The 12,181-nt window shown below is 50.0% G+C and overlaps 1 protein-coding gene across 5 annotated transcripts in view; it reads left to right on the forward strand.

The window, feature by feature from the left end:
* The first annotated feature begins 110 nt into the window (after window positions 1–110).
* Window positions 111–12,181, forward strand: part of LOC149371891 (uncharacterized) — a 197,149-nt gene continuing 185,078 nt past the window's right edge. For 2 of the 5 annotated variants that reach the window (XR_016286939.1, XM_089566208.1), the window contains exons 1-2: window positions 115–346; window positions 9,903–10,045. Coding sequence is in view for 4 of the 5 variants with exons in the window: in XM_089566208.1 (XP_089422334.1) it covers window positions 230–346; window positions 9,903–10,045 (260 nt within the window). In the remaining variant the exon portion in view is untranslated. Of the gene's footprint in view, window positions 347–9,902; window positions 10,046–12,181 lie in introns of all 5 variants that reach the window. The other 3 variants (XM_089566207.1, XM_089566206.1, XM_089566209.1) reach the window with 3 other exon arrangements.

Consider the following 12,181-nt stretch of genomic DNA (forward strand, 5'->3'; position numbering starts at 1 on the left):
GCTGAAAAAATCAGATATGCGGCCGAAGCCGCGACGCCAGCGTCTCTATTTATAGAGCTGAACCAGCGCCCTTTACACTCGTGAGTTACGTCATAATGATCACGTGTTGCTCTCTCACACGTGCCGCTGCTCCCCGCCCCACCAGTCTCGCTGAAAACTGCCACGTTGGCTGCTGCTACCTTCGTCACCAGCGCAGTATAGTGCCAGATGTTGCAGGAAGACCGAAGACATGGATTCTGAGGCCGCCGCCTCACTCCTGAAAATTAGGCTTCCCTCTCTGGCAGAGACTGAAGCGACGTCAACGCAGGCTGATGATGGCTTCGATTCCGATTTGTGTCCTGAGGAGGTGAGCTTTGACTTTCTTCCGACCACCATCAGTAATTACTGCAGACGCGATGCTTCCTGGGGGTCGCCCGGCAGCTTCTGCCAGCTAGGTTCGAAAGTAGTCACACCTGTTCCATCGGGAGCACCGATTGTGTGCAACCGCTGTGGACAAGTCAAAGACTTGTCTGAACAATTGGTTTGGTTTATTGGGGTTTAACGTCCCAAAGCAACTCGCTATGAGGGACGCCGCAGTGCTTTGGAAATTTCGACCACCTGGGGTTTCTTTAACGTGCACTGGCTTCGCACAGTACAAGGGCCTCTAGAATTTCGCCTTAATCAAAATTCCGCTGCCGCGGCGGCGTTTGAACCCGCGTCTTTCGGGTCAGCAGCCGAGCGCCGTAACCACTGAGCCACCGCGGTGCTGTCTGACCAACTACGACAGCAGCTTTGCGTTATGGGGCATGCTCGGTTGCCACGTATATTTGGCCTCTTTAGCGGATCATAGCAGATCTAGCACAGTGGTTAGGACGCTAGGCTACTGAGCCGGAGGACCTGCGTTCAATCCCGGCAGAAGCGGCCATGCTTCGATGGTGGCTAAACGCAAAACGCGTTCGTGTGCTGTGTAACGTCAGGGCACGTTAGTGGTTGAAAATCTCTGCCTCTCCCGTAACCGAGAGTAGAGTAAGCATGAAATGTTTACGGGCCTAATGTCATCTCGGTGGACACCCGAACCGCACCGTACAAGAAGGGAGGAACGCCACCACCCGTTCAGCGCGATGCCGTGCCATTTGAACGCAAGGTTTTTTGAGGAAAGGAAATGGCGCAGTAATTCTCTGCCATCTCGGTGGACACCCGAACCACACCGTAATGGAAGGGAGGAACGCCACCACCCGTTCGGCGCGATGCCTTGCCCTTTGAACGCAGCGCTTCTCCCCCGGGCCCCTGTGCGCCTGCGCGGCTTTGCTTCGATGCGCGAATCCCCTAAGAGATCACGTATGACAACGAAGTGTATCGTAGCATTTATGTGCTTTTTGCACGCGTTATTAGAAATCGGAAATATAATTCCGTGCATTATCAAACGCACAGCGACTGATATCTTCATAAACATTGAGAAGGCACTGGCAGCAGTTATTTTTTGTGACTCCTTTGGAGACCAACCGGCGCTTGCATGCCGGTCGTGTAGGAGGGCTTAGAGAGTCTCGTTAAATCTCGTTAAGTCTCGTACGGTGCCCGGATGTTCTCGTTTCAGAGCCCGGATGACTGGAATTCAGTGCCCGGATGAGTGGATTTCAGTGCCCGGATGAGTGGATTTCAGTGCCCGGATGAGTGGATTTCAATGCCCGGATGAGTGGATTTCAGTGCCCGGATGATGGCTCTCGGTCTCGGCGTGACGTCACCACACTGCCGACAACGGGGGCTAAAAGCATTTCATGCTTAAACAAACACAAACGGGAGAGAAACGAGAAACCAAAATCTCTGCCTCCCGTAACCGAGAGTAGAGTAAGCATGAAATGTTCACGGGCCTAATGTCATCTCGGTGGACACCCGAACCGCACCGTACAGGAAGGGAGGAACGCCACCACCCGTTCAGCGCGATGCCGTGCCATTTGAACGCAAGGTTTTTTGAGGAAAGGAAATGGCGCAGTAATTCTCTGCCATCTCGGTGGACACCCGAACCGCACCGTAATGGAAGGGAGGAACGCCACCACCCGTTCGGCGCGATGCTTTGCCCTTTGAACCCAGCGCTTCTCCCCCGGGCGCCTGTGCGCCTGCGCGGCTTTGCTTCGATGCGCGAAGCCCCTAAGAGATCACGTATGACAACGAAGTGTAACGTAGCATTTATGTGCTTTTTGCACGCGTTATTAGAAATCGGAACTGATAATTCCCTGCATTATCAAACGACAGCTCGACTGATATCTTGATAAACATTGAGAGGGCACTGGCAGCAGTTAGTTTTTGTGAGTCGTTTGGAGACCAACCGGCGCTTGCATGCCGGTCGCGTAGGAGGGCTTAGAGAGTCTCGTTAAATCTCGTTAAGTCTCGTACGGTGCCCGGATGTTCTCGTTTCAGAGCCCGGATGAGTGGATCTCGGTCTCGGCGTGACGTCACCACACTGCCGACAACGGGAGCTAAGAGCATTTCATGCTTAATAATCCCCAGCCCTCTATTACGGCGTTCCTCATAGCCTCAGTGGTTTCTGGGCGTTAGAACTCCGCTATTCACAGAGAGAAGCAGCAAAAAAATTTTGGAGGACGCAGTAGGACTCGGCAGCGTCTTACGGCGCTGCCAGGGAGTCCACGGGAACGCCATCGCCCGTTCGGCTCGACGGCTCTCTCGTTGGACGAATCGATTTTAAGCATGAAATGCTTTTAGCCCCCGTTGTCGGCAGTGTGGTGACGTCACGCCGAGACCGAGATCCACTCATCCGGGCATTGAAATCCACTCATCCGGGCATTGAAATCCACTCATCCGGGCATTGAAATCCACTCATCCGGGCATTGAAATCCACTCATCCGGGCACTGAAATCCAGTCATCCGGGGACTGAAATCCACTCATCCGGGCACTGAAATCCACTCATCCGGGCACTGAATTCCAGTAATCCGGGCTCTGAAACGAGAACATCCGGGCACCGTACGAGACTTAACGAGATTTAACGAGACTCTCTAAGCCCTCCTACGCGACCGGCATGCAAGCGCCGGTTGGTCTCCAAACGAGACAAAAAATAACTGCTGCCAGTGCCTTCTCAATGTTTATCAAGATATCAGTGGAGCTGTGGGTTTGATAATGCACGGAATTATAATTTCCGATTTCTAATAACGCGTGCAAAAAGCACATAAATACCACGTTACACTTCGTTCTCATACGTGATCTCTTAGGGGCTTCGCGCATCGAAGCAAAGCCGCGCAGGCGCACAGGGGCCCGGGGGAGAAGCGCTGCGTTCAATGGGCAAGACAACGCGCCGAACGGGTGGTGGCGTTCCTCCCTTCCTTTACGGTGCGGTTCGGGTGTCCACCGAGATGGCAGAGAATTACTCCGCCATTTCCTTTCCTCAAAAAAACCTTGCGTTCAAATGGCAAGGCATCGCGCCGAACGGGTGGTGGCGTTCCTCCCTTCCTGTGCGGTGCGGTTCGGGTGTCCACCGAGATGACATTAGGCCCGTAAACATTTCATGCTTACTCTACTCTCGGTTACGGGAGAGGCTAAGATTTTTTTTAAGCATGAAATGCTTTTAGCCCCCGTTGTCGGCAGTGTGGTGACGTCACGCCGAGACCGAGAGCCATCATCCGGGCACTGAAATCCGCTTATCCGGGCACTGAAATCCACTCATCCGGGCACTGAAATTCACTCATCCGGGCACTGATTTCCTGTCATCCGGGCACTGAATTCCAGTCATCCGGGCACTGAATTCCAGTCATCCGGGCTCTGAAACGAGAACATCCGGGCACCGTACGAGACTTAACGAGATTTGTTGTTGTTGTTGTGACTGAGAGAAGGATGAAGAGGAAATTGCACGGGCCTGCTACTGGCTCGAGCCAAGCCACCACCGCTGCCTCGTGCAGATAGAGGAGAGTTAAAAGATCAGAGGAAAGAGAAAAAGGACAGAAAAGACGCGCGTCGCAGCAACAACTGCGTCCGCCGGAGCGGACGCTGCTCAAAAAGAAGCGGCCGAAGCCGCGCTCGCCGAAGCGAGAACAGATACTCCTCAGGTCGAAAGCTTGAGATTTAACGAGACTCTCTAAGCCCTCCTGCGCTCTAAGCCCTCCTACGCGACCGGCATGCAAGCGCCGGTTGGTCTCCAAACGAGTCACAAAAAATTAATTACCGACGATTACGTTACTTCCTAATGCGAAATTTGAGCGCAGCAAATAAGCTGTTTCACCTTTTCGATAGATTGAGGCAAAGAAACGAGCAACACATGTATGCGCTATCACAGAATTTTTTTTTTTTCACACGTATTCCTTTAACAAAGACTCCACTAACAGTTCTTGACAGTCATGAAGGAAGCTTTGTGGTCGGAGAAATAGACTGATATATGTTCGACTTGGTACACCAATGCTTGATTCTCAAAGACGAGATCTATACAAGTGCCTCGCGAGGTTGTCACAGCCGTGGGACGCGTTACGAGCGAGAGGAACGGGATGTTCTCCCGCATAAGTGTTAGGAAATTGCTGTTTGTCTTTATGTCAACATTAAAGTCTCCCACTACTAACATCGGTGTGGATCGATGGACGGTTAATGCGAGTTGCAGGAAGTGCACGACGTCTTTCGTGAGTGCGGTAGGGGCGAAGTAGGCAGCTACTACCAGCAAGCCGTTGGGCAACTTTGCGGCGCACAGTTCGCCAACTTCATGTGACGTGCCAAACATTTCGACTGGTATTGCAGAGAGACCTGTGCGCAAGTACATAGCGACTCCCGCCGCTCTGTCGTGGTCTCTGCGAGCACCACAGCAGTATAGGAAATCTATGATTTCGAGAGGCTCTTCGGGATCCATCCAGGTTTCAGCAAAGCAAAGTACAGAGGAATGGCGCAGAATGTGATCGTGGTGTACGTCCTTGGCATGTGCGGCAAGGGAGCGTACGTTAAGAATGTGGTTGTGAATGATGAATCAAGTGCTGCCAGCGAATGACGCGTCCATTGGCTGTCTGCGTGTGTTACTGATGTGTGGTTAACATGTTAAGCTTCGCCTGTAAGAGTGGAACGCGACAGCGTCTTGCAACGCTGCCAGGGAGTCCACAGAACGCCATCGCCAATTCGGCTGTACGCCTTGCTGGACGGTAAATTTATTTTTTGAGGAAAGGAAATGTATCTCTCTCGCATATCTGGGTGGACACCTGCACCTCGCCGTAAGGGAAAGGGGGAAGATGGGAGTGAACGAAGACGCCGTATTAGCTAGACGCGCCTTTGTTCATTCCAAACCATTCAGCTGGCATTACGGAGTGGCTAGCGTGCTCGTATCGCACTCCGGAGACCCTGGTTCGATTCCCCAACTCGACCAATTTCGTTCTCGGTTTTATTGATTTATGCGGTGTAACTAGAAAGGTTAATTAGGCTATTTCATATTTATATTATTGTATTTCTATCCATCGTGTTCTGTCATTAACCTGTCAATTGTTGGAACTGTCTAGGATGTTCGACACAACGTATATGAAACGAGCAACGTCTTACTGAGTGGGGAAGTGCGTGGTGGTGGAGGGAACGCGGCTTCGTACTTATTTTTTTTTTCTGCAGCGTCTCCTTCCGCGGACGCTGTTGTCGCTGCGGCGCGCGTCTTTCTTTTCTTTTCTTTTCTTTTCTTCTGACCTCTTCATTCTCCTCTATATTAATTAGGGTAATTGATTAATTAAGCAATTAACTACACTCAGTCCAACTTAGTTGCAGCATCACTATACGATCCCTTTGATTGGTTGCATGGTTACTAGCCAAAGTACAATTGGCCCCATTTGAAATTCGCGCACTGTGACGTCACGAGCATTTCGACCAATTGAAATGCGTGACATTGGGGGCGGAGCTGGTTACGAGGCCGACGCCGACGCCGACGACGACGCGAAACCCAGGAACGGACGCCAAAGAGCTGCGCTCTAAAAATAACTGCTGCCAGTGCCTTCTCGATGTTTATCAAGATATCAGTCGCGCTGTGCGTTTGATGCTGCACGGAATTATAATTTCCGATTTCTAATAACGCGTGCAAAAAATCTCTGCCTCTCCCGTAACCGAGAGTAGAGTAAGCATGAAATGTTTACGGGCCTAATGTCATCTCGGTGGACACCCGAACCGCACCGTACAGGAAGGGAGGAACGGAGGAACGCCACCACCCGTTCGGCACGATGCCTTGCCCTTTGAACGCAGCGCTTCTCCCCCGGATCACGTACGACAACGAAGTGCAACATGCAATTTATGTGGTTTTTGCACGCGTTATTAGAAATCGGAAATTATAATTCCGTGCGTTATCAAACCCACAGCTCCACTGATATCTTGATAAACATTGAGAAGGCACTGGCAGCAGTTATTTTTTGTCTCGTTTGGAGACCAACCAGCGCTTGCATGCCGGTCGCGTAGGAGGGCTTACGGAGTCTCGTTAAATCTCGCTAAGTCTCGTACGGTGCCCGGATGTTCTCGTTTCAGAGCCCGGATGACTGGAATTCAGTGCCCGGATGAGTGGATTTCAGTGCCCGGATGACTGGATTTCAGTGCCCGGATGACTGGATTTCAGTGCCCGGATGACTGGAATTCAGCGCCCGGATGACTGGATTTCAGTGCCCGGATGACTGGATTTCAGTGCCCGGATATCTGGATTTCAGTGCCCGGATGACTGGATTTCAGTGCCCGGATGATGGCTCTCAGTCTCGGCGTGACGTCACCACACTGCCGACAACGGGGGCTAAAAGCATTTCATGCTTAAAAACACATACATTCCACAAATTTACTGTCCTCAAAAAACGTTGCGTTCAAAGGGCAAGGCATCGCGCCGAATGGGTGGTGGCGTTCCTACCTTCCTGTAAGGTGCGGCTCGGGTGTCCACCGAGATGGCAGAGAATTACTGCGTAATTTCCTTTCCTCAAAAAGCGTCGCGTTCAAAGGACAAGGCATCACGCCGAACGGATGGTGGCGTTCCGCGGACTGCCTGGCAGCGCTACAACACGCTGTCGCGTTCCACTCCTAAAGGCGAAGCTTAAGCGTCATTAATTAGCAGTTTATTATTATTTAGTCATTAATCAGTCATTACACACAAATCAGTAATTTGTCATTACTTCGTCATGAATTATGTGTGACATAATCCAGTGGTAACATCACCAGTGTCACATACGCAAAGTGGTGCTGAAAACGCTTTCGCCTCTACGCACTTCGCACAGTTTCGAACGCGCTGCATACTAGTATACATTCTTGTCAGGCCTGCGTCTCGTCGTGTCCGCGTGCGCTTCGCATTATGCCCGTAAACATTTCATGCTTACTCTACTCTCGGTTACGGGAGAGGCAGAGTTTTTTTTGGTGTGTGGAAAGGAAATTAAGCTCGAACCACGCATTATACGCAGCCGCTGATTATAGGTCGCCTGTTCGAATACCTGCCGCGACTTAGGCTCTAACAAACATTTATGCTGCACGAAACGCTGAATCGTATGACACCATCCGGAACATTCTGCGGTGAACGGTTGGCATGATACGATTTTTTTCCGACTCGTGGTGCTCACAAGTAAAAATACGACGCCGACGGCTTTTCGACCGAACGAGCACACAGTGTGCAACGAACAAGATTGGCAGGTGTGCTTGACATATATTTAGAGAGACGCTGGTGCTATAATGGGTTGAGATGTGCTTTTGCGAGATACATTGCGGTACAGGATTTGAGAGGCACTCAGACATGTTTGTAAGGGATGCTGTTACAGAATCTTTTATTGAGAAATTTTTTTAGTACGTATTAGACTTCCACCCCACAAAATCCGCATGTGGACGTGAAACCTACCGCCGCGGTGTCTCAGCGGTTAGTGCGCTCGGCTACTGAGCCGGAGTTCCCGGGTTCGAACCCGGCCACGGCTGCTCCGTTTCGATAGAGGCGAAACGCGAAGCTGCCCGTGTGCTGTGCGATGTCAGTGCTCGCTAAAAAGATCCCCAGGTGGCCGAAATTATTCCGGAACCGTCCACTACGGCACCTCTTTCTCTCTGCGCTATGTAAGTGCACGTTAGAGAACCCCAGAAGGTCGAAATTTCCTGAGCCCTACACTACGGCGTCCCTTATAGCCATAGCCGCTTTGGGACGTTAAACTCCCATGAATCAAATCAAATTTTATTTCCACCATGTGCTACAGATGGGAGTGCTACGGAAAAAAAAGCTGTCACTTGGCGGCTTGAAGAGTCCACAGCCCCATTTATAAGGCAGCGTCTAGACAGCACCAAAGAATTCACCGATAAACAAATCAAGACACTTGATGAATGCAGAAGAAAAATGAAGAGACTTGAGCAAGATAAAACAAAAACCACAATTAAAAAAAAATCAGGTTAGTCAACCAAAAAGGATGTCTTCAAGTTTAGCATTAGAACAACTAAATAAATCAACCTTTAGTGACTGATATTAGTTTAAAAGTGATGGCAGAGAATAACAAAAATGCTCCATACCATAATCCAAGCATGGAACAGCAGCCTTCTAGTTGTCTGCACGTCTAGTAGTATAACATTTCTCATTTTGTTCTAAATGTGCCGAGGCATCCAGGCTATGAAAACTATTTTTAACTTAAATTTTAAACCGAGCACTGAAACGGTAACGGTATAGCTTGTGAGCTGTAATAACATGACAACTGTAAAAAAAAAAAAAGAAATCTCCAGTGGTTGCATTATAACCATCATTGCACCCGTGGCGTAGATATCGCTTTGCATATGATATATTTTGTTTTAGAGAATGTAGTCTTGCCTCAGACAAGCTGGCAGTAGTTGACGTGTGAATAGAAAAGAGAATTATAGAGCATGTTTTAGCACAAAACATGTATCGGAGATGACCAGTTACACCTGTTATTCGAGCAAGTTTGGTTAATACTAAATAATCATAAACCTCTTAATACCACCACCAACCGCCGCAGTGGCTCAGTGGTTACGGCGCTCGCTGCTGACCCTAAAGACGCGGGTTCGATCCCTGCCGCGGCGGCCGAATTTCGATGGAAGCGAAATTCTAGAGGCCCGTGTACTGTGCGATGTCAGTGCACGTTAAAGAACCCCAGGTGGTCGAACTTTCCGGAGCCCTTCACTACGGCGTCTCTCATAGCCTGAGTCGCTTTGCTACGTTAAACCCTAAAAAATTTAGAGGGCACTGCTTAAACCGCATTGGAGTAATGCGAAAGCATTGACGCCTCCTCGCCGCCTCGGAGTACAACTTGCGATTTCACTGTGGATGAGACAACGACCTTCAGTACCTCACAAGGTCAAGCCGAACTCAATTGCGTGGTGGTATGGTCCAAGGCAGCGTGACAACATGAGCATATGACTGACCATCGACTACCTGACCTTGACCGTTGACCTTTCTTGATTTTGGCATTGACATTTGAATTTAGGCAGTGGGCGCCACGTCGACAATGACCTTCAGTTTCTCACAAAGTCAAACGGAACTTAACCGCGTGGTGGTATGGCCCAAGCTGTGGTAGCATGACCGCGTGATCATATGACTATGACCATTGGGTACTTTACCTTGACTTTGACATTTGATTTGAGACAGTGGAGACCATGCTTAACATAGCTTCCGCTCATATAATTAGGTTCAAGCCACGTTAAAGCCCAGCAATTTTATTTGGTCGACGTTTTTTTTTTGTGATTAGGCATGGTACCTCATAGATACAGACCAACTTCTCTTTGTCCCCAGTGTGCTTTCATTTAAGGACCGGAGCTCTCTATCACAGAGGCTATGCGCGGAACATAAGAAACTGGGTCGTCGTGCCATTATAGGGGAGAAAAAAAAATTGTTCCGACTAGTTATCGATGTGATCAAAAAGGTGGTACCGTTGAAAACAACGGTGATAGAAAGCTGGGGTGATTGGTTTGCGAATGAAAGCTGCCATAGGGCCGTACTTACCAACCAACCCTCTTTCTTACCATGCAGCAGTGTCACTTATTCCAACATCGATGGCGGCTCCAGTACGTCCGGCCGGTGCTGGAAGACACCATTCACGAATGCTGGGATTCCCGAGGTTACTTCGATCTGCCCAGCATACTTACAGCCCACGATTTTTTCAAGCATGACCGGTACGACTCCTCCCGGTTCTCCACCCTTGCATGTCGCGTGTGCCCCTGCGGGAGCCAGTCTACCATGGCTCTACACCTAGCCACGCACATCGGGGAAAGGCTCTGCACGAAGTGTGGGGCAGAATTCGCCAGTGCATACGTTGTCGCCGCCGACAAGTGATTTCACAGGACCGGCGGCAACTTTCAGTGCGGCTTCTGCCAAATGCTCTTCGCGCACAAGAGCGACAGCAACCAATAGATCTGCCTGGAGCTCTCCCGTCAGCCCCGTCTTGAGCGCCCGCGCTGTCCTACTACGATGCGCGGGGAATGTTAATATCGCGCCATATTTCGCTCCTTACAAATAGTGGTACGGAGCGAATTTTTTTGGTTTTTGGAATAAAAATTTAATTCTGATTACGCACTTAGTAATGCCGATGATCAGCTCTGGCTACTCCACATTGTGCTTTAGCATTTTGGCGCATTCGCTTTGAATATTGCTAACAGGCATGAGTTTTTGGTACTGGCAGGGTTACGGGTGCTTTCATCATCATCAGTCTGACTACAACCTGTGTAGGACAAAGGCCTCTCACATATCTCTCCAATTAACCCTGTCCTGTGCCAGCTGCATGCCGGCAAACTTCTTAATCTCATCCGCCTCCCTAACCGTCTACCGGCCCCTGCTACGCTTGCCTTCTCTCGGAATGCACTCCGTTACCCTTAAGGACCAGCGGTTATCTTGCCTTCGCATTACATGCCCTGTCCAAGCCGATTTCTTTCTCTTGATTTCGAATAGGATGTCATAACTCGCGTTCCCTGACATACACTGCCCGCGTCCGGTCTTTTAACGTTACACCTATCATTTTTCTTTCCATAGCTCGCTGCGTTGTCCATAAGCTGAACCCTTTTCGTCAACCTCCACGTTAACGGTGCCCCATAAGTGAGTACCGGTATGGCGCAGCTGTTGTATACTTTTGAGGGATATAGGTAAACTGCCATGAATGATCTGAGAACCGCCGTTCCCGGGTTCGAACCCGGCCGCGGAGGCCGCGTTTCGATGGAGGCGAAACGCAAAGACGCCCGTGTGCTGTGCGATGCCAGTGCACATTAAAGATCCCAGATGGGCGAAATCAGACCGGAGCCCTCCACTACACCTTTTTCTCTCCGTTCACTTCCACCTCCTCCTTCCCTTATGGCGCGGTTTAGTTGTCCACCGATATGCGAGAAAAAATGAACCACTTTTCAATTTTTTTTGAACATCTTATTTAGTGGCGCCTCCAGCACAGAGTGCAGCCAGACCTTCACGACACCCTTGAACACACTGCGGCGAAGCGCAATCGGTGGACGACTAGTGGAGGTTGCGCTTTTAGTTGGCGATGATTTGGTCTACCTACTGGGCAGCGGCGTTGCACAAGCGAAGCGAAACGGGTGCATAAAGGTTTGTTTACTAACAACGCTCGGTGTCTAAATATGGCAAGAAAATGCGGCGCAGAATGTATACAGGGCCCGAGCTGCCGCGGAAGCCACAGGGGTCCCGGACTAGACACCCCTCCTAGCTTCTAGCTTTTGTAAGCTTAAGGCATGCCCCACCACTTTTCTTTCATGTAAATAGTATTAAATACGTTTTTCACCACCGCCACTACCAAACGCCTTATAACACCGCATCTTGAGATGATTGCACGGCACTTTTTTACCCTGCACGCCTTCGCAGTAGCAGCATCTTTAGCAGTTATAAATCTGTTACAGGTGATGTCGCACATCAGTCGCTTTACGAGAGGGCCATGGATGTATGCAAGAAACGGAGCGGCGGGCTGTCAGTGAACGCTGTCATTACATATGTGGGACACAAGCCCGCCGCATTGGCGATTGTGGCTTTGGCGTTCGGCCGCATTTCGATCGAGAATGGAAAAATTTGCGGTCTCGTCGATGCCTAACTACCCCGCTGCAGTTACTCGTGTTAATTAATGTGTGACCAAATAAAAAAAAAGTGGAGCCTAGAAAAGTAGATGAAGAGAAGAGCGTGAGCAATGATACAGCAGCGTGTGTATGGGACAGCGTAAGAAATCAACCCTGTTAGCCGGTTAATTATGACGAAATAAGTTGTCTCCCAATAACTGGTCTTTCCTTGATGTACACACGCCAAACGTCCACGGAAAAGAA

Source organism: Amblyomma mixtum, chromosome 1 (genome assembly GCF_055824585.1).
Source record: "Amblyomma mixtum isolate Tamu chromosome 1, ASM5582458v1, whole genome shotgun sequence".
NCBI classification, from domain to species: Eukaryota; Metazoa; Arthropoda; class Arachnida; order Ixodida; family Ixodidae; genus Amblyomma; species Amblyomma mixtum.